The 21,076-nt window shown below is 46.5% G+C and overlaps 1 protein-coding gene across 1 annotated transcript; it reads left to right on the forward strand.

Moving 5' to 3' along the window:
* The first annotated feature begins 15,650 nt into the window (after positions 1–15,650).
* Positions 15,651–17,229, forward strand: LOC130556937 (chymotrypsin A-like). Its single transcript, XM_057338294.1, has 7 exons — positions 15,651–15,702; positions 15,802–15,905; positions 15,983–16,062; positions 16,184–16,262; positions 16,390–16,570; positions 16,812–16,945; positions 17,062–17,229. The coding sequence occupies exons 1-7, from the start codon at positions 15,651–15,653 to the stop codon at positions 17,221–17,223; spliced, it is 792 nt and encodes a 263-aa protein (XP_057194277.1). The 3' UTR covers positions 17,224–17,229.
* The last annotated feature ends 3,847 nt before the right edge of the window (positions 17,230–21,076 follow it).

Genomic DNA, 21,076 nt, shown 5'->3' on the forward strand with positions numbered 1-21,076 from the left:
TCTTTCCTGAGAGGTTCTGTGGTCATGGCAGCCCGTGTGCAGTCCGTCTCTCTCTCTCCCCGTTGAGCATCCCTTGGATCTTTATATATCGTCTCCCTGCGCCCTTACTGGAACGAGACACAGGTGTTGGTTGTTTGCATTTACACCACTCACTTACCGCTCATCTCCCGGCTCTCTCTCCTGCCGCAGTCCTCGCTAAACCACGTCCTCCTCGCCACACCAAGTTTAACATATTGAGAGCGGTTTGTTAAGAAATCCTTTATCCAGTTGCATGTGGAATAATGAAAACCTAGGAGCAACAATTTATCCACAAGAATGTCTGGTATGATAGTATTAAAGGCTAAAGTCGATAAACAGCCTCCTAACATAGCTCTGCCGACGTTCCAGATGATGCAGAGCTGAGTGGATGGCTAAAGCGATGGCATCTTCAGTAGCTCGTTTAGCCCTGTAGGCAAACTGATATGAATCAAAGGATGGAGGGAGGTTGCCTTTAATATAACACGAGACCAGTTTTTCAAAACACTTCATTATAATAGAGGTGAGGGAAACATGCCTATAGTTATTTAGGTCTGAGGGGTCTTGCTCTTTGAGGACTGGAATAATGATAGCGGTTTTTAGGCCAGATGGAACTTTTGCCTGTGATAAAGAGATGTTAAATATTTTTGTAAAGATCACGGTGATCTGGTCAGCACAGGTTTGGAGCACTTTACCTGGCACTCCATCAGGTCCAGTGGCTTTCCTAAGATTTACTGCTCTCAATACATGCCTCACATCATGTTCTTGCAGCTTAAGTGCGTAATGTCCAGAGTCAGGTGTGGAGGGAGATGTTAAAACAGGCCCTTTAGCCTCAAACCGGGCAAAGAAGCAATTCAGCTGCTCGCACAGGGAGGCATCCCCTTTCACCTCGCTATGGGTACTGCCTTTGTAGTTGGTAATGTGCTGTATCCCTTGCCACATACTCCGTGAGTTGTCTAGCTCCAGGTATGCCTGTAGAGAACTGCTTGGACATGAAATTGGACCCTTGTCACTTTGATAACCTTAGGTGACCCAAAGATAGACATGATGTTAGTAAAAGCCTTTAAAACAGACTTAGTGGTGATGTACCTTAAAGGATATGCCACGGGGTAACAAGTAGACTGACACATAACAGTTAGTAAAAAACTATCTCCAGCTTTTGAACACGGCAAGGGACCCACATAGTCAATAAGCAGATGCTCAAAGGGGTTCGCTAGAGCAGGAGCAACTGGAACCCTCTGGTTGGGCTTACCTGTCATCTGACATGTTTGACAGGGTTTTACATAAAATGACAATCCCTCTTTAATTTTGGCCAGAAGAACCTGCGTATTATCCTATCATAAGTCTTCCGCACACCAGTGTGTCCCCCTATACCATTATGAGCCAGTTCTAACACAGCTCTTTTGAACTTATTTGGTACAACAATTTGCAACACAGGGTTAAAAAAAAATCCCTGTTTGATACTCAATGACTGCATAACAAACCCTCATTCATAAGATAGCGTGGGGACTCCATCTCAGGAGTTTCTTTAGACAGGGCTAACGCTAACAACTGAATTGTTCAAGGTTTCTCGTAATGAGTGGATAACTGAACAGGATGCTAACCCTTCTCTTAAACCTAGAGAAGGGTTAGCATCCTGTTCAGTTATCCACTCATTACGAGAAACCTTGAACAATTCAGTCAACGAACAAACATCCATCTCATCTTTCAATGTTGTAAGAGTTAAATCCCCATAAGCCATTTCAGAGTCAGTGTCTTTATGCTCACCTTTAACACATTGACAATCATCAAAAGGAGTAAAGTTTTCATTTACCTGATCTACAGAGAACTCTTAGAAATTATTCTGCTCTGCCTCATCAACCTCAGATGTAGTCATAAATGTGTCCTCTAAAGATGCTAAATCTGAACCAACCCCAAGGTCCTGCTGTTTTGCAATAGCACGTGTGAGAGCACATGCTGGAAACAGATAGGGATGTCTGCGCACACATTCATCAGGTTTCTGTGGTGCCTCAGGTATAGCCACCACTATAGGTGGAGACACTGTGTCAGTGCTATCCCACACTCTACCTCCCGCTAAATCATTACTTAGTATAAAAGTGACACCAGGCACTGGGAGAAATGAATGCACCCCTACTATTAAATCACCGGTAACTAACTTAGATGTAAGGTGAATTCTATGTAATTGTACTGAAACAGGGCTCATTTCTAGTCCACGAACCAATACATGTTTTCCAGTGGCAGTATACTCTGAAAGTGGCAACACCCCAGCTAATAAAAAGGACTAAGCAGCCCCTGTGTCCCTAAGTATGTGTCCCTTTATTTAATAAAACAAACACCCACGAGGGGGTAAAGAGAACATAAACAAGGAACCAAGGGTAGAATACTAACAACAAAATAAACACTTTCTGCAAGGGGGCATAACAAGAACAAAAACTGGAATCAACAAGGTTACTTATTTACAGGAGCTGGGCAGGAACAAGACAGACAAGGTATCAGGGAATCAATCAAAACGAACCAGCATGGGACAAAAATCAAGAGGGCCTTAAGTAGGAGAAACTAACAAAGGATAATTACATAGGGCAGGTGACGGGAATCAACACTAAGAGATTACGGGAAACAAGGGGGCGGGGCTAAGAGACATGACAGGCGGACACCTGGCGCAAAGTCACAACAAAGGCCACGTGTCTCCACACATAACACAACAAGCACAAAAGACATGGTACTGTCACGACTCTGTCCACAGAACTAGAAAACTCATGACAAGAAGGACAGAATCATGACAAAGGTAGCATAGTCTATTTCATTACAGTCTTTAAAACTTGATGGTGTAGTCATCTGTAAACAATTACATTTTCCCTCACTTTTCCTGCCAGACAAATCATTATCATTAGTAATTAAGACCACAGATTTAGCAGATTTCCTCTTTCTATTAAGAGCTGAACAGTCAGACACCTTGGGCCCGTTTCAATAAGGAGGTTCAACCAACTCTAGGTTAAACCTCGAACTCAGAGTTGGTTTACTTAGAAATTAGAAACTTTGAGTTTTTGGTTTCAGAACAGCTGATTTGAGTTAGTTCAATTTACTCTGGGTAGGCTTACCCTGGGTTAAGTATGTGCACCACAACTATAAAAAGCCATCATCAATGGAGCTCTGATATTACGATTCACCATGGCAACGGCACCAAAAAAAGCAACATGGCGGTAGAAAGCACTTGAGAGTGAGGCACACTTTCCGCTCTGCATACAGTGGATTTACTGATGTGCTAAAAATGACTTAAGTTTAAAATAATAAATAGATAAATGTACCAATAAACAAACAAATTAATCATTAAATGAAAATGAAACAACAGAAATAAAACAGAAATCGTATGTTCTCACTCGCCATGACAGCTCTTGTTACGCGAATGAGATGCCATGGTGTATAGGATACCTGTAGGGCGTCAGACTCTCGGGCAAAATTAGACTGATTGCCGGTTCGAACCCTGCTCTGAGCAGATTTTAGTTGGAATGGCTGCACGTCAAAATTACTTGTTCATTACCTTTATCGCTTCATGTCTGCATGTACAGTATGTCTGTATTTATTAATTTCTTTATTCATGCACTTTATTTATACACTTTATTAAGTAATTTCTCATCGTCTGTAGAAAATTATGCTCTGATGTAATACACGTACGGTGGCTGATGTTATTGTTGTAAGGATGGATGAGATATATTTTGATATATCTAATTCACTGTAAAGAAAAACGGTACAGTTTTAATAAAAATGTACAGGGAAATGACAAAATTCCACCTGGGTCCTAAATTGCTGAAATCAAAGTACACCCCAATGAATTAATGCAGCCTCTTCATGAATCCTCTATAAAAGCACATATGACAGGCTATATAAGTCACTGAGATGGTCTCTGTGTGATCAAAATGTGTGCCATGAATGACTGTATTAATGAATGAGTTACACCACTTGCACTTTAAAAGGGGGAGGAGATCAAAATAAACTCTGGGTTTACCAAAGAAAACCTGCTCCCGAACAGGTTAGCTTCACAGAGTAAGTTACTATGGTTACTGACTCTGAGTATAACTTACCTCTCCTTTAGAAACGGGCTTGAGTTACCCCGCTTTCTCAGGTTTGACATACCTCACATTCTGAAATGGAAAACGTCTTGGTTACGGATGTAACCTCGGTTCCCTGATGGAGGGAACGAGACGTTGTGTCGAACCGACAGAATGGGGTTTGTCTTGAGAACCTATCATCTTCTGAGTATTTAGAAAAGGCCAATGAAAATTGGCGAATGAAATTTGCATGCCGGGCTCCTCCCCGGATGTCCGGGTATAAGAGGGAAGCCGGCGTGCTCATTCATTCACCTTTTGTCTGAGGAGCCTAAACATCCTCCCCCGACCGCTGGGGTGGGCGGCCAGTGTTGTGGCATGAGGGACACAACGTCTCGTTCCCTCCATCAGGGAACCGAGGTTACATCCGTAACCAAGACGTTCCCTTTCTGTCGGTCTCTCGACGTTGTGTCGAACCGACAGAATGGGGTTCCTATGGAAAACGCCACAGCACTGAGCCGCGTCACAATCTCTGCGGAGCGACGTTGACTGGCCTGGGCGAGTCAGACGAACACGCTAGCGCGAAATTATGACCTTCCAGTGGAGAGGAAGGGGGACCCAGAGCTTTCCACAAAAAGTTGGGAAGCCCCCTAACGCCGGCCGTCACGGGCGGAGGCCTGATTCTCTAAATGGCGAGAAGCCGCCCGGCACCGTACGGGCCACTGGGTAAGCATTATTCCCCCCTGGGGGGAAAAAACGCTGCAGAGGCCACTACCTACCGTAGGGAGGAATTAGTGGAGACACCACATGGTCTCACCATCAGGGGAGAACTCATGGGAGGAATGTGCGGACTGCAGGAGTTAACCGCAAGGTGGGAGTCCACCTGGGGAGGTCATGGGTTGCCAAGGTGGGAACCATTCATGAGGATACATCAGACGGAACAGCCCACGGAGGGGGGGTTACCACGTCTGGAGCACTAGGTCCGGTTAGAGCTATGTGGGAGATAACTCAACTGTTCCCCGGCCTAAGGGGGCAGGGCTGCTCTGCCCAGCCTGTCCCCTGGAAGGGTGCTTAGTGATGGATGGAATGCCTGTTCTTTACCCGAGGGGAAAGAAGTGAGGCGGGATCGCCACTGCTCCCCCCGGAGGGGGAAGGGCTTCCGCAGGCGTACGCCCTACCGGCTGCCGGTCCCACACCTTGCCAGGATGCGGGCTGACACCGGTTCCGCGCGTAGGTATTAGAACCTCACGGAGTTGTTAGGCATAGCCCAACCCGCAGCTCCGCAGATGTCTGCCAGAGAGGCGCCCTGAGCCAGCCACGAGGGGTGTGCCTCACCCCCAACGGGCAGGAAAAAAGATCGGTATGCCCTAACGAGGGCATCCACGATCCAGTGCGCCAGCCTCTGTTTGGAGACAGCCCTCCTGCTGACCTCCGAAACAGACAAAGAGCTGCTCAGAGCTTCTGGGCTCTGCGTGCGGTCCAAGTAGAGGCGCCGTGCGCGTACTGGACACAACACGGATAGGTTGGGTCTTCCTCCCCGGTGGGGAGCGCCTGCAGGTTCACCACCTGGTCTCTCGGGAGAGTGGTGGGAACCTTGGGCACGTAGCCGGGGCGGGGTCTCAAGATAACGTGAGAATCCCGGCCCCGAGTTCTAGGCAATCTGTGGACACGGAGGGTGCTTGTAGATCCCCTACCCTCTTGGAGGTGAGCGCCATGCGGAAAGCCGTCTTTATCAAGACTGAGAAAGAGCGGCAACCCCGAGAGGCTCGAAGGGGGCGGGGCCTCTTGAGGCCCGCCACCTAGGTCGCAAGAGGGTACGGAGCGCGGGTAAGGTGGTCACCCTCTCGCGCCCCTTAGGAACCTAATGACCAGGTCGTGCTGTCCCAGAGGCTACCCAGCACTTGGGTCATGATGAGCGGCCGTAGCGGCTACATACATTCCCAGTGTGGAGGGGGAGAGGTTACTCCCCCGCCTCTCTTGAGGACGGGACAGCTCGTACCCGACCGAGCAACTCCGCGGGTCTTCTCGCCGAGAAGAGCACCAGGACGAGAAGAGGCGCCACCTATGGGCGTATAGCCGCCCAGTGGCCGAAGCCCTAGCCTGAGTGACGTCCCAACCGGACCGGGGGTGGGTCACTCAGGATCTCCTCGTCCCGTCCAGACATGGAGACCAGGTTTTGCCTGGGATGCCGTAACGTGCCCCTTCCCCTGGGGAAGCTGTCCGCCAGGGGGAGCGGCCAGGGGGGAGTTGTTGTCAGAGCCTCAGCTCCGAGAACCAAGTCCTGGTTAGGCCGAAGGGGCGTAACTAGTACCACTTGATGCTCCTCTTCCCTGGCCTTGCACAGGCCCTGTGCAATGAGGCTCACTGGGGGGAAGCGTACTTCCGCTTGTCCCGCGGCCAGCTGTGCGCAAGGGCATCCGTGCCGAGGGTACCTCGGACAGGGAGTACCAAAGCGGACAATGGGTGGAGTCCGGGGAGGCAACAGGACCACCTGTGCCTGGCCGAACTGCCCCAAATGAGCCGGCTGCGCGGGGAGGGAGTCGCCACTCTCCGCGAGGCGTCGACTGACGAGAGAGCGCATCGGCTGTCTGGTTCAGGACGCCTGGGATGTGTGTGGCTCGCAGGGAGCTGATCACCTGCTGACTCCAGAGGAGGAGGCGTCGGGCGAGTCATGTTAGCTGCTGTGAGTGAAAGAATACGCCACAGCAGCTGTGCTGTCCGACCGGACCAGCACGTGCTTCCCTGCACGAGAGGTAGTAGCCTCCTCAATGCAAGTAGCACAACCAACAACTCTAGGCAGTTGAAATGCCAACGCAGGCGGGGGCCCGTCCACCGCCCCGACACTGCTTGCCCGTTGCACACGGCACCCCAACCTTGCAGGGAGGCATCCCAAAGGGGACCCCTGTCCGCAAGAAGGTCATGGAGACCAGGGGGTTAGGGTGTGTCGGCAGAAAAGCGTGTGACCATACGCCTGCTGCCGGTGTGCCACGCTCTCCAAGGAACTTGACTCTGCAGCCAGTGTTGGAGCGGTCGTATGTGCATCGACCCGAGGGGGACCACCCCCGCCGAGGATGCCATGTATCCCAGGAGCCTCTGAAATTGTTTCAGGGGGACCGCTGACTGTCTGAAAGCTTCAGGCAGTTCAACACTGATCGGGTGCGCTCTGTAGTCAGTCGCACTGCCTCTGGGAGGCCGCGTGGGTGCGGGCTTCCTCGTCGCGGGTCTCGCGCCCCCCGCGGGGGGTGAGCGGGGCCGCTCATGAGGACAGAGTCGAGTTCCATACCGAGAAAGAGGACGCTCTGCACCGGGGAGAGCTTGCTCTTCTCAGTTGACCTGTAGCCCCACCGATCTAGGTGCCGGAGCACCAGGTCCCTGTGTGTACACAACAGATCTCGAGAGTGCGCCAAACTGAGCCAGTCGTCGAGATAGTTTAGTACCCGCACACCTCCTTCCCTAAGGGGAAGGAGGGCGGCTTCCACGACCTTCGTAAAGACTCGTGGAGACAGGGACAGACCGAAGGGGAGGACCCTGTACTGATATGCCCGTCCCTCGAACGCGAACCGTCGGAACGGCCGATGTCGAGGGAGGATCGAGACATGAAGTACGCGTCCTTCAGGTCGATTGCCATGAACCAGTCCTGACACCTGACGGACGTCAGGATGCGCTTCTGCGTGATCAACCTGAAAGGCAGCTATTGTGTAGGTGCCTGTTCAGAACACACAGACCCAAGATAGGGCGCAACCCCCCGCCTTTCTTGGGGACAATGAAGTACAGGCTGTAAAACCCGTTGAACATCTCGGCTGGTGAGACGGGCTCGATCACTCCCTTCACCAGAAGGGTGGCGACCTCGGCCCGAAGTACGGGAACATCCTAGCCTCTGACTGAGGTATATCGGATGCCCTGAAACTTGGCGGGCGTGAGGCGACTGGATCGCGTAGCCGAGACGGATCGTCTTCCCTAGCCAGCCTGACAGTCTGGGAAGCCGGACAGGCTCCCAGAAATGAGACGGGGACTAAAGGTACGATCTTTTTCATCGTCCCCCCGGGGGGTGGTTCGATGGCTAGCAGTACGGATTCCTTGCCGGGGGAGGTCCCCCGGGGAGGAGATCGGCTCTGCTGTTTTTCCTGCCTGGCGACTGCGCAGCTCAACGCACTGTCTGACTGAGAGTGCTGAGGGCTGGTGTTTATACTCGACATTGCGCTTCGCCATGACGCAACGTCGAGTTTGCCGTTCACCGTCGTGCAGAGGGTGAGAGCGGCTGTGGTAACCCAGAGAGAGAGGAAACTCTCCTTTTTGAGAGTAAGTGGGCGCCAGCCCCCCGGAGGGGGCCAGCAGATGGAGGGACGGGGCAGGATCCGTCCCTATCCGACTTCCCAGCGATGTGGCTGGGGTCGGGCCCAATGGTAGCCTCGATCCCCCTGAGGTGTTCCCATGACGGCCGCTGCCCCGCGGCTGCTGATGGGGCGATGGTCTCCTCTTCGCTGTCTCCTCCAGGGGGGGCCGCCTGAGTGGGGGGCGCCAGAGCTGGAGGGCGTTGAAGAGGACCAGGGCTGCTGGGAAGCAGACAGTGCACGGGACTCGACGGCCGAGGCGGCCGAGTTGCGGCACGGAGGACTGCTTCTTACTGTCGAGAACCCTCCGGGGAGGCCGCGTGCGGGTCTCGCGCCCCCCCCGACGGGCGGGGGGTGAGCGGGGCCGCTGCGGCTCGACAGTAACACCAACCAGCCCCCCCTTGCGAGACGGGTACGTCGAGAAAGCGGACCTTCTCAGCGTTACTCATCTGCGCAAGTATCGGCCAGAGGAGTTCCTCATGGACCACAAGTGTGGACATCGTCCGACCCAGGGCCCCCGTGGTCACCTTGGTCGCCCGTAGAGCGAGGTCGGTGACGGCGCGGAGTTCCTGCATAAGCGCTGGGTCGGTCTTACCCTCGTGGAGCTCTCTCAACGCCCTGGCCTGGCAGGAGCCATAGCGTGGAGAGAGGAGGCAGCTTGGTCCGCCGCAATGTAAGCTCTCGACACCAGAGATGCCGAGACACCACATGCTTTGGACGGGAGTCTAGGTCGAGCCCCCCCAGGTGGCCGCCACCTACGGGCACGAGTGCACCGCGGCGGCATACTCCACCTGGGGGACACCGACGTATCCTCCAGCTGTCTCAACCTCGAGGGAAGAGAGGGTGACAGAACTTTGTTTGACGTGAAACGTGCCGGGAAGGGGCGTTCCAGGTCTTACAAAGTTCCTCATGCACTTCCGGTAAACACGGCACTGGGGGCGGGCGCGGCTTGGAGCCGCGCTCAAACCCGAGGCGCCATGTAGCCAGCCGCGAGCGCCGGGAGAGGCAGTGCGGGCACTGCAACCCAACACTCACGGCGGCCCGGGAAAGCATGGCCGACATCTCGACATCCGCTTTTTCCTGGGCTCGACCCCCCGAGGGAGGGAGCCCGAGGAATCGTCGGAGTCGGATGGCAGTACGTCACCCCCCGATGCTGCAAGAGACCTCTCATCATCACGCATCGTGTCCGAATACGTGATTGAGGAATAAGACGGCGGACCGTCTTTTTGGGGAACGGTCAGACGAGCGAAACGAGGTGTGAACGGTCCGTGAGCCGTGGCTGGCGGATTATCGCTCACAGTAATCCTCATCTCACCCTCGCTGCTTGCCATAGCGGACGGCAGGGCCGTAGTCCTGCCGCCACGGAACGGGGAGCAAACGAGGTGGTGGCTGAGTCCCGTGGGAACACAGCCACCTGTGACGCAACGTCTGAATCGTCACCGCCCGCAGTGCGGGCAGGACGTATCCACAACGTCTGCCCCAGCGTACTGGAAGCAGGCATTGTGTCCGTCCCCCTCCTTGATGAGTGTGTTGCACCCATGAGAACAGCGGGACAAGCCACACTGGAGAAATTTGCTCTTTTAGAAAAGGAAATTTGCTCGAACACCTCCGGAACTGCCGAGACGCCCAGGGGAGAGTCACTGCAGGAAGGGACCATCCGCTGTCCACGTCGTAGATTCCAGCAGAAAGAAAGATTATCCAGATCGTAGAGAAGCTCACCAGATGCGTAGGCTCTGAAGAACAAAAGGTGAATGAATGAGCACGCCGGCTTCCCTCTTATACCCGGACATCTGGGGAGGAGCCCGGCATGCAAATTTCATTCGCCAATTTTCATTGGCCTTTTCTAAATACTCAGAAGATGATAGGTTCTCAAGACAAACCCCATTCTGTCGGTTCGACACAACGTCGAGAAACCGACAGAAAGGGAACCCAGAGTTTCCCTCATTTCAGGGTTAATATACTCAGAGTTTTCACTAAACCTCCTTTCTGAAACGGGCCCCTTGTGGCCTACCTTCTTACAATAAAAAAACAAGTATATCTCTATCTTGACTGTAGGAGAACGCCTGGAATTAGCAGAAAGAAGGGACCATAAGGAGTTAGTGTCTCCAACATTAGGCTGTTTATTTCTATGGGGGAAAAATCCAGTTTTTCTCCTGATTATTAACCTAACGCTCAGAAACATGCTTATGGGTTAAAACATTGTTCAGCCAACAAAGCAGCCTCATCCAGTAGTTTCGCTTTCGGTTCAATTAAATAAACAGCTACAACTTCAGGGAGACAATTCTTAAACCCCATTCACACAGCCCGCTGATCCCAGAAAATTGCCAAAAAATTGCCAGAGTGCCTTCTGTGTGAACACAAACGCATCCCGGATTGATCCGAAAAGTGATTCCGGAAAGGGGACCTAGTAACCAAAGGCAGAAACTATGCCATAAAAGCTGTGTAGTGATGACACACATCTATAATACACCATAAATAATTTGAGTATGAAAACAAATATAGTTAAGCAAGTATTTTTTGTTCGTTAGTAAATCAAAAACTAAAAAATAGGCCTACCATTTGTCTTTAGCTAAATTATGGATGAATGCAAGAGTCCTAATCTGTCAAGACTGCGAGGCAAAAGAACCCAAGTGCAGGCAGGCGGGAAATAAGGGGTTAACAAAGACTTTATTTTACAAATAACAAACAAAGGAAATACCCACGAGGGGGTGTCAAAACAAGAACGAACTAAAATACAAAACTAAAACAAAACACTTCCCTCGATGGGGCAAGAAAAACGAAACAATAAGCGACACAACATCAAGGCAGGGTATGGTAATAAAAATAAACAAACAAGGCACAGGTATCGGACAATGCACAGGAACTCACAGTACAAGGAACGGACACGGGGTACATGGAACTCTTGACAAAACATAGCACAAGGCACAACAACCACAACGAACGAGCACAGGACAATGAAACATGAGGGCATTTTAAAGGGGAACAAACAAAGGAAGATAACGAGGGGCAGGTGAGAAACATAAGACACGGCAGGGAGGCAATACAGGAAATGAGAGGGGCGGGGCCAATGACAAGACACGAGAAGGCACATGGAATGTCAAAAAGGTAAACACCCCATGGCTTCTCACACTAAACATAAGGGCTCTGTCCCGAACCTGCCACACGACCAGAAAATCTTGAACAAGAAGGCAGGACCGTGACATAATCACCAAACATAAGGTCAGATGCGAGAATAGCGTTGTCTGCTTCTAAACGCAGGTTAAACTTGAAATTACTTTGATCAAAACTGTTAACACGAAAATACACAACACTTAAATTAACTTGATCGCTTTCCAACCTTTAAAACGTGGCTTTATGCACCTTCTGTGCTCGTGCTGCGGAGAGGCACGTGTGTTTCTGTGCAAAATTGGAATATCGCATAAAACATTTACGAATAAGCACCGTTTCCATCCAACTAGTCAGCAGTCACTTTCCTAATAAACTGCCACTAAATATCAGTAAGAGAAGCCACTGAATATAATAATTTTCACATATAATAATACTTGCGGAAGCAGACGATTACGAAACACAAGAAATGCGGTGCTTTTGTGGATGCCTGCTGTTTGGGAAACATAGTCGTGACAGTTCTAAGAGGCAATTACAGAAAAACTTGACGACTTTGCTCAGGCATTTTAGAATGACCATAACAACATTTCTGATGCTGTGTAACAAGATCAGTACTCTGGTTAGTCAGGTTACGCCATAGTGCAGTTACGTGACTTTTTGGATGAATGTATTCGGCAAATGCGTTTCCATCTCCCATTATTCGCATTAACTCTTTTTCAAAAAAATGAAAAAACACCTAAAGTAAACACTTTTTGCAAATTAAGGGTTTTAATTCAAAATTTGGCATTTCCATCACTCGTTTCTGATGGAAACCTGCTTCTAAAATGATGAGTTGTTTTAAGTCTTCTCTAGACTCTACCTTTTGTGAAGCACACCACCTGTCAAACAGTCCCTCTTTCTCTCGAGCGAATTCTACAAAAGTCGGCTATTCCAATTTCCTTGCTTATAAGCTTCAGGAACTAATTCATAAGCATGCAGGACTGCAGCCTTAACAATGTCGTACTGACTAGCTTGTTCATCACCAAGGGCCACAAATACTTCTTGGGCTTTGCCCGTAAAAACACACTGCAACATAAGTAGCCACATTTCTTTTGGCCATTTCAGCGTGGTTGCTGCTCTTTCAAAATGAACAAAATATCGGTCAATATCCTTCTCTGAGTAGGGAGGCACAAGACAGATATTTTTGGTAATTTCCAAGTCTAAGGGGGTCAGAGATTCAGGTCAGAGGCTCACCACTCGTGGGAGACTCATCATGCCTGGGAGACTCACTACGCCTTGGAGAGTCATCCCGCTTGGCAGCAATCTCCAGTTCTATTTTCTTAAGAGCAAATGCACGCTCATCTAGTTCGCGTTCATACGCACGCTCAGGTTCACGTTCTTCACTTTCCATTTGTTTTAAGTCGATTTGCTGTTCAAGCTTACGAAATTCAATCTCTTTTAGCACTTGGACTTCTCTTTCAGCCCTCCATTTCTCAAGCTCGATTGTCTTTCCTGGTGAGGCACTAGCGTCCCCAAACACCTCTCTCTCAAAAAGTTATTTTTTAACAGCAATTACTAACGTCTTTTTTAATTTATTTTACTGAAAATTGATTATTACTTCATAATGCTGAGCAAGCATTAGCTTAGCCCTCCTATACATCCGCATGTTCCATCTAATAACGCAGACAAACAACCTAAGGCTATAATGAATACTTAATAAATAAACGCATTCATGCAGACATGATTCATATAGCCTACGCCCTTAATACAGCGAAAGACACAACTGACTACAAATCACTTACCAAATTTCAACATGCCATACTCCACGTTCGCCCAGGTGAAAACCACGTCGACTGGTCATTGAACAGAGCCCCGGTAATCCTAACTTCCATGCAAATAACTAACTCCACTTGACAAGTATTCCAGGGATTTCCAGGCACAAGGCAACTTGAAACGCTCAACTTTGTTGCAGTGCATTTAGCTACTGCATGAAAGCGTACCACCGACAGGAAATTATAATTCCCACCTGGAATTACCCCTAAAAATAACAAAACAAAATAATAAACCAAAATAACAAACAGTACTCCGCAGGAAGGACCGTAAAAACGATCCAGCTGAAGCACTCTTAGTAACCAGAGTTCTGTTCTGTCGTGAATCAAACGACCGGAAGACATAATCACCTGGATAACAATGAATCAAAAATATCCCGAACGAGCCCCCAATTTATGTTATGGTCTAGCTCGTTCCAAAGACCGCAACATAAAGAGGGAGTTGGACAACACAAATAAGATTTAAACAAATTATAATTAATTGAGATATAGGCAATTAAAAATAATAATATAAATTATCTAGGGGAAAAATAAAAATATGTTAAACACATATTCAAATACAGTAGGAGAAAATCAATATTTTAAAGAAGAAAAACAAAAAAGTAAGAGAGTGTCCTCCTGGAAACCAACAACCCAGCTCCCTATATAGAAAACCAAAGGCATACCAAGACCCATGCCCCAGGTGTGCCCAGTTATCTAATCGAGCCACTCAGGCCCAACCATGCCCGTGCACTGGCAAAGAAAGGCCTAAGGAGGGCACAGGGGGTCGTAACACAAGCGTATAGCGTTAGTTCTGGCAGATCACGTGAGTCAAGCTCACATCAGCTGATCCTCATCATCTACCTACAGAAATATGATGCCATCACAGCTTCCGTTTAAAGTTAATTCAGCTATCAGCATCATGTTGCTCAGGAACAAATTACCCTCTTCCGTCGCCAATTTCACCTCACGTTTACAATCAAGGATTCGACTTTCTGCTATTCCTTTTCATAAGTCTCAATTATGTGTCACCTTAAATGCCATTAAGAAATAATGACATCTGTTAGGTCTGTTTACCCTGAGGGGGGTCATGCTGGCTGCATGAATGGGTAGGGAGTTTTTGACCAGAACAGAACCATACTGCCAATATAAACTGTATGGTAATTGTCAATCGTTTTTTGATGTTACTGATCCTGACAGTACTATGTGTAATCATCATGAGTTACATTTTTTGTTGTACATCTTTTTGATGTAAATTAGAATCAGAAGGTTCAAGGAGAGTGAGGCCACGTAAATATCCCAATAAATCCCAATAGTTCAATTTAAATGTGTCCTAGAAATTTCTTTTATGATTACAGTATCAGCCACATACCGTATGACATCATATCGGCACTGAATTAAACAATCCGCTATTTCTGCAACATTTGACCATTCAAATATTTGGCTTAGAGCACTTCTTATATTACACCTTCTTTTTTTGGCCTTTTTATAGTTTTTTTGCCAGACAGTGTAGAGACCCAGGAAATGCTGGGATGAGAGGGGTAAAGGACCCGGGAAAGGACCACGGTAAGGTAATCCTAGTATGAAGTACTGTATAGTATTGCTTCAGCAATGTGCATAAAGTAAATGTACAAGGACAGCCTCAATCATTCACGTATAAGTAACAGGCTGCCTGAGGACTTTTATGTGTTCTGGGAATTTGTGCAGATGTGAATTAAAGGCCTTGAAAATGGAACCATGTGTTTATCAGTATGAAGAGAAATATAACCTGTAAAGTCAAGGTTACTGCAGTCAAAGACTTTAAAAATGATGTTACTTTATATGTGATGAAAATGTACAGTAAATAGACCGGTGCAAATCTACTGTAACATTTTCCAGATAAAGCTACAACATCCTTTTTATGCTGGATAATTAAGAGAAATTACATACATTTCATGAAAAAAAGCATACAGGCACTAGCAGCTACAGGTATATGTGAAATGTGTCATGGTCATTTCTAGTAAACAGCTATTATCACATATTTCCATTTACATAACACACGCAATTCTGAGCACAGGTTAACACTGATTAACAAACCATTAAAGCAAATTTCCACTTTCTTTTATATAGAGAAAATATTTATTTATTATAAACATAATGTCGTTCCACATAGTGAATTATTGGCATTCGTTCTGAAGGATATTTATGTGTGAAAGATTTAATGTTAATCTAAAGCAACTGCTATCATTCAGAGGGAGCCTTATCTTTTGTAAGCTGAAGAAATATCTTTTTTGTACAATATGTCAGAGTGGTGCGATAAAACATTGAGCAGATAGTTGGGGATTGGATATATAAAGACCTCAGAATAGCAGACACCTTTAATTCCAGCAATGGCCTTCCTCTGGATCCTCTCCTGCCTTGCCTTCATCGGCACAACCTATGGTATGATCCTGTTGCTCTTATTTTAAAACACTTTAATACCTGCCTGACTTTTTTCTGTAATTTATGGAAGGATGATTTGAAATCACTTTTGTCTTCCAGGCTGTGGCGATCCTGCCATTCCCCCTGTCATCACTGGCTACTCCAGGATTGTAAATGGTGAGGAGGCACGTCCTCACTCCTGGCCCTGGCAGGTGTCTCTGCAGGTAAACATAGGCATCACTTGGCATCTTGCACGTTAAATTACCTTCAGACTTGCACATTAATATTATGTTCGTCACAGGACTACACTGGCTGGCACTTCTGTGGTGGCTCTCTGATTAACGAGTTGTGGGTTGTGACAGCTGCTCACTGTGGTGTGACGTAAGACACGTATTAAAGAACAAACTTATGATAATAATAATAAATCATACAAGGTTTAATATTCTAATAAATACACTGACCCACTCGCAGAGTTAATCTGGAATGTACATTTTTGTTATAGAACCTCTCATCGCGTCGTTCTGGGTGAGCATGATCGTTCCTCTAACTCTGAGGCCATTCAAGTCATGAGCATTGGCAGGGTATATATATTTGATTCTGTTTCGTACTGTACCTGGGCAAAAGTATTTTTCTTGACCATTTAAAGCCTAAAAGATTAACAGCTGCTGCTTAAAAACACAATTGCTGAATTGCTTCATCTTCCCAAAGGTCTTCAGGCACCCCAACTACAACAGCAACACCATTAACAATGACATCACACTGATCAAACTGGCCACCCCTGCTCAGCTGAACAGTCGTGTGTCTCCTGTGTGTGTTGCTGAAACATCTGACAACTTCCCTGGTGGAATGAAATGTGTCACCACTGGATGGGGTCTGACCAGATACAATGGTAGGTTCATTACTCACTTGTGATAAAGTTTCAGTGCATTTATTTTATTGTATATATGCTTTTCAAATGCATATACTTTTCTCAGTTTTGCATTCTGTAACTTTTGTAGTGTTCTCAGTTTTATTAAGGGATAAACTCAAACCTTACTTAGGCTACTGAACCCGTTCTCAAGCCTGAATCATTTAGGACTGTATGTTAAAGGTTATTAAAATGTGCTCTCCAATCTTTTATTGCATTTCAGCCCCTGATACTCCTGCTCGTCTCCAGCAGGCTGCTCTGCCTCTGCTGACCAATGATGATTGCAAGCGTTACTGGGGAAGCAGTATCACTGATTTGATGATCTGTGCCGGTGCCTCTGGTGTCTCTTCTTGCATGGTGGGTTGCCCCAGATACAGTTATAAAATCTACAAATTGTTTAATCCTGATATTCACACTAATTGCTTTTGAAACTGTACGCTGATAGAAACCAAACTCTCCTATGTGTGTTTCAGGGAGATTCTGGCGGTCCTCTGGTCTGTCAGAAGAGTAACATCTGGACTCTGGTCGGTATCGTGTCATGGGGAAGCGGAACATGCTCCACCTCCACTCCTGCAGTGTATGCCCGTGTCACCAAGCTCCGTGCCTGGATTGACCAGACCATTGCTTCATACTAAACTAAGACCTACTGTCTTTGTTTCATCAACAATAAAGATGTATGATATCACTTTCGGTTCCTTTTCCTGGGTCAAAGCGGCCATAACACACGCGGTTTCTACCAATCTCGCATTAATCTTGAGTACCTATCAGTGGCGATCAGTGCCTCCTCTTCAGGGGAAGCAGGAATTCAAAATACGTGTTCAGCGCTTCACGTGAATTCATGTGCATCACGCATCATGTCAAAATACATGCCTCCTGCAGACGCGTCGAAAGGGTTTATGATAAAAGAGACGCTCGCGTTACACTTAACTCTGATTACACATGCGACTAAGTTAGCAAAAGCGAGCGTCTCTTTTATTAAAAACCCTTTCGATGCGTCTGCAGCAGGCACGTATTTTGACATGACTCGCCACACACATGACGGGCTAAATACATGTTTTGCCAAGCTTCGCATTACTGCTTCCCCGGAAGAGGAGTCACGGATCGCCACTGGTACCTATTGAGTAGTATTGCAAACTTCATATCTTCGAAGAGTATTTAGTTTGATCACATTTATAAAAGATAGATACAGCTGTACGATTAATTCCGAAAGCATACGGCGCGTGCGGGGGGGAGGGGTAGGCTGAACTAAAGCATGTGCGCATCCATTGCCAACAAAACACAGACATCAGTTTCACTCACCGCATGCGGTTCATGTCCGGTATCTTTTAGTGCTGGGACGGCTCCATATATCAGTTTCAAACGATCTCCAAATCCAGTGTTATATCAACTGTTTATACAACATTCAACACCCAAATGCAGTGAACAAATAAACACCTGAACTTCGCGAACATATGCTCTCTCTCTCTCTCCTGCACACAAGTGAAAGTGACGTCTGCGCATGCTCCTTCTCCTGCTCTCCTTGCTGCCGCATGCTTTTCCGGGAGAATTGTCCAATAAGGGACTAAGAAAAATTGTTACGAAACAGTTTTATATGTTCGAAAAAAACTTTCTGAAACCTGTACGATCGCTGGGGGAGTGTATCGAGCACAGAAATACTAAGTAATACGCCCAACTCATTTTTTGACAAGTTGCATGAGAAGACAGCACATTTAACATTGTAAAGAAGACAGAATGCATGACACACTGTTGCACCACCCCTTTAATGAACCAGTCAAAAAACATTTATAAACATGTTTTCATCCACCTATTTTTATCTGCATGTTGGGATATCGCAAAGAACGATGCTGGATGTAAATGCCATGCGCATAAATTCTAAAAATGTGCATAAAAAAACGAATGCGCTCAATTGAGTCGGATCATTTGTTTATTTGATTAGAAGTAATGAAATGCGAAAAAAAACATATTTACCCAATAAATTCCTTGACGCACGCACATCAAAAAGTCATGTTACTTTAATGTACGGTATAACTGGACTAACCCAGAGCCAATGGCGTTCGGAATCGCATACTTTAATACTATACAGTAGGCGAACAAATAGTATGTCCGAAACCTCAGTATTCATAAAACAGTAGGCGAGAAATATCTGTTGGACTATTTCTCGCGAGATTTGGACGTGCGTATACTAATAGGCTCGTTTGAGATGACCAAATTCTGCGCAGAACCGATCACCGGTGATCAGCGCGAGATGCATGCCGGTAAGAAATGTGTCCGAGTTACGTCCGCCTTGCTCTGATGTCATGCTCACGTGTGTCAAAAAACTCTCGCGACGGCCAGGCGGCTGTATCGGATTCTCCAGTCGGGCGCAGTTGCTCTCCACCGACTGCGCTGATGAAAAGCACGATGGGAAACAACTTGCTGACGACACAGCTTAAATGCCCATTGGGCGAGAATGTCAGCTGATATCTTTTTTCTTAAGCGTTCCATTAATAAGTCCATTAACTGAAGTAGGTTTTGAGATTTATATGTGGAAAAAACACACCTATGTGAAATATATAGTCCTCATAACCACCTTGATCTAAAAGCAGTGGCAATTCAATTGCATAGATTTCATCTGCGATAAAAAGCGCTTTTTTATTAAAGTAACAAAAACATTACAAAAACAGACGAGAAAAAAATAATAAAAGATAATACAAACCAAACAACAAAGACAAAAAAGAAAGAAAAAAAATCAAAATGTTCAATTCATCCATATTAATAAATTCAAAACAAGAAATATAATTTATATTATCGAATAAGTCTTACAAAATTCCAGCTTTTTATTATTTGCTTTTGACAGCATTTTTTAATATTGTCCCAAATAATTCTTAAATACTACAAACAATTAAAAAAATACATTTGGGAATTAAATTCTTAGCTAACAAAAGTAAGTTATTAATATATAAAAAAAAGTTAGACCTCCTTTTTCACAGTTTCCATATTACATCTTTTATAAACGACATGTTAAATTCACAACATTTTACTCATTTAACCACAATTATTGCACTTTGTCCAGGAAAAATATGCTATGAAAAAATGAGTTTTCTGGAAATGAGTTACAGAATTTACACAATATAGGAACTCCCCAGAAGGATAAATATCACATACAATTTTGAAATGTATTTTTCTTGGGATAAACTGGAAACTTGAAATAGGAGGTTCTAAGTTTAAGCATTCGTTTGTCAAAGAACATATCTAAATTCTTTCGTACAGCCTTGACATGGTTGAGAGTTTGTCTAATATACGATTTAGAACATTTCTCACTTTTAAACTCACTTGGCCCAAGAAAAATGCGATAAAAAACGTGAACGCGATCTAGTCCATTGCTGACGTTTCCACTCGACTCGATAGCGCGATTTGGGAAGTGTCCGTCTTGCTTGCGCTGTTTTCAGTATACTCCCCTTACTGCAGCCGCCTACTCTCGTCTTCTTTTCAGGCGAGGCAAGGTGCATCTCAAACAAGCCTAATGTTGCGTCCGAATAGAATACGCCTACTTACCTACTATGTAGTAGGAGAAAACAGTACGTGAAAAGTGTAGTATGTCCGAATCCTCAGTATTCATAAAAGAGTAAGTGAGAAATTCCTGGATGGTTTACTGGTTACGCCCACTTTCTGAAGCACAGAGCGACAGATACTTGGGATACTTCTCTAACCCATGAGCCCACGGGACAGGATAAGATCACACAGGAGCATGGCGGAGAACTGCGGGGCAGGTGTTATCAAATGTGAGTATTACTAGCTAACAACGCTTTACTTTGCGTTGCAGTCGCATTTGTTGAAGTGTTGTAGCATAAAGTTAACCTGTAAGATGCTAGATAAAGTACATTTGTGATTTTGCTGGCTGTGAAAATGCAGTGTTTATAGTTTAAAGAGATCCACGCACACGCGTCTTCTAAGTAGATTTAACGTTACATATATTAAAACCATATGCATGTTAAAGACGCTTTTTAATGTCTGTGTAACATGTGTAAGGTCGGAGCCAAGATGTCCCGACCAGAGACTATTCTTCTCATGAGAAACAAAGAAAGGTTCTAAGCACAGTGGGGAACCTAGGCAAAAAGGGTGCCCCTTCCTGAAAGAACACACCGATTCCTGATCTAAAGATAATCATCTCGGGAAAAGGACAAAGAGCATCTCTCAATACAGTGAGAAACCTGAACCAAAAGGACACCTTCCTTTGAGAAACAACGGACTCCCTCCAGTACAGCAAACTCCCTACTGAGCTAACACCTACATCTCAAACGATGCATACAAGTGAATCACAGATGCAGACCTCACCCTGCACCCCCAACTGTTCCTTTCCTCCCCTCTCACTCAACACAGGACACCCAAAAGCCCTGAGAACCGTACACAAGAAAAGAACACGACACATACACAAAAAAAACATACACATGTTTGGTAACGTCCAAAAGGTCTCAGTGCAACTGGTACAATGGTCTCACTCCCATAACA

Source organism: Triplophysa rosa, linkage group LG1 (genome assembly GCF_024868665.1).
Source record: "Triplophysa rosa linkage group LG1, Trosa_1v2, whole genome shotgun sequence".
Lineage (NCBI taxonomy): Eukaryota > Metazoa > Chordata > Actinopteri > Cypriniformes > Nemacheilidae > Triplophysa > Triplophysa rosa.

Coding starts and splice junctions, on each gene's coding strand:
- LOC130556937 (XM_057338294.1), top strand. CDS start 15,651: ATGGCCTTCCTCTGGATCCTCTCCTGCCTTGCCTTCATCGGCACAACC. Junction 16,063..16,183: donor GCTGCTCACTGTGGTGTGAC/GTAAGACACGTA, acceptor TTTTTGTTATAG/AACCTCTCATCGCGTCGTTC. Junction 16,263..16,389: donor AAGTCATGAGCATTGGCAGG/GTATATATATTT, acceptor ATCTTCCCAAAG/GTCTTCAGGCACCCCAACTA.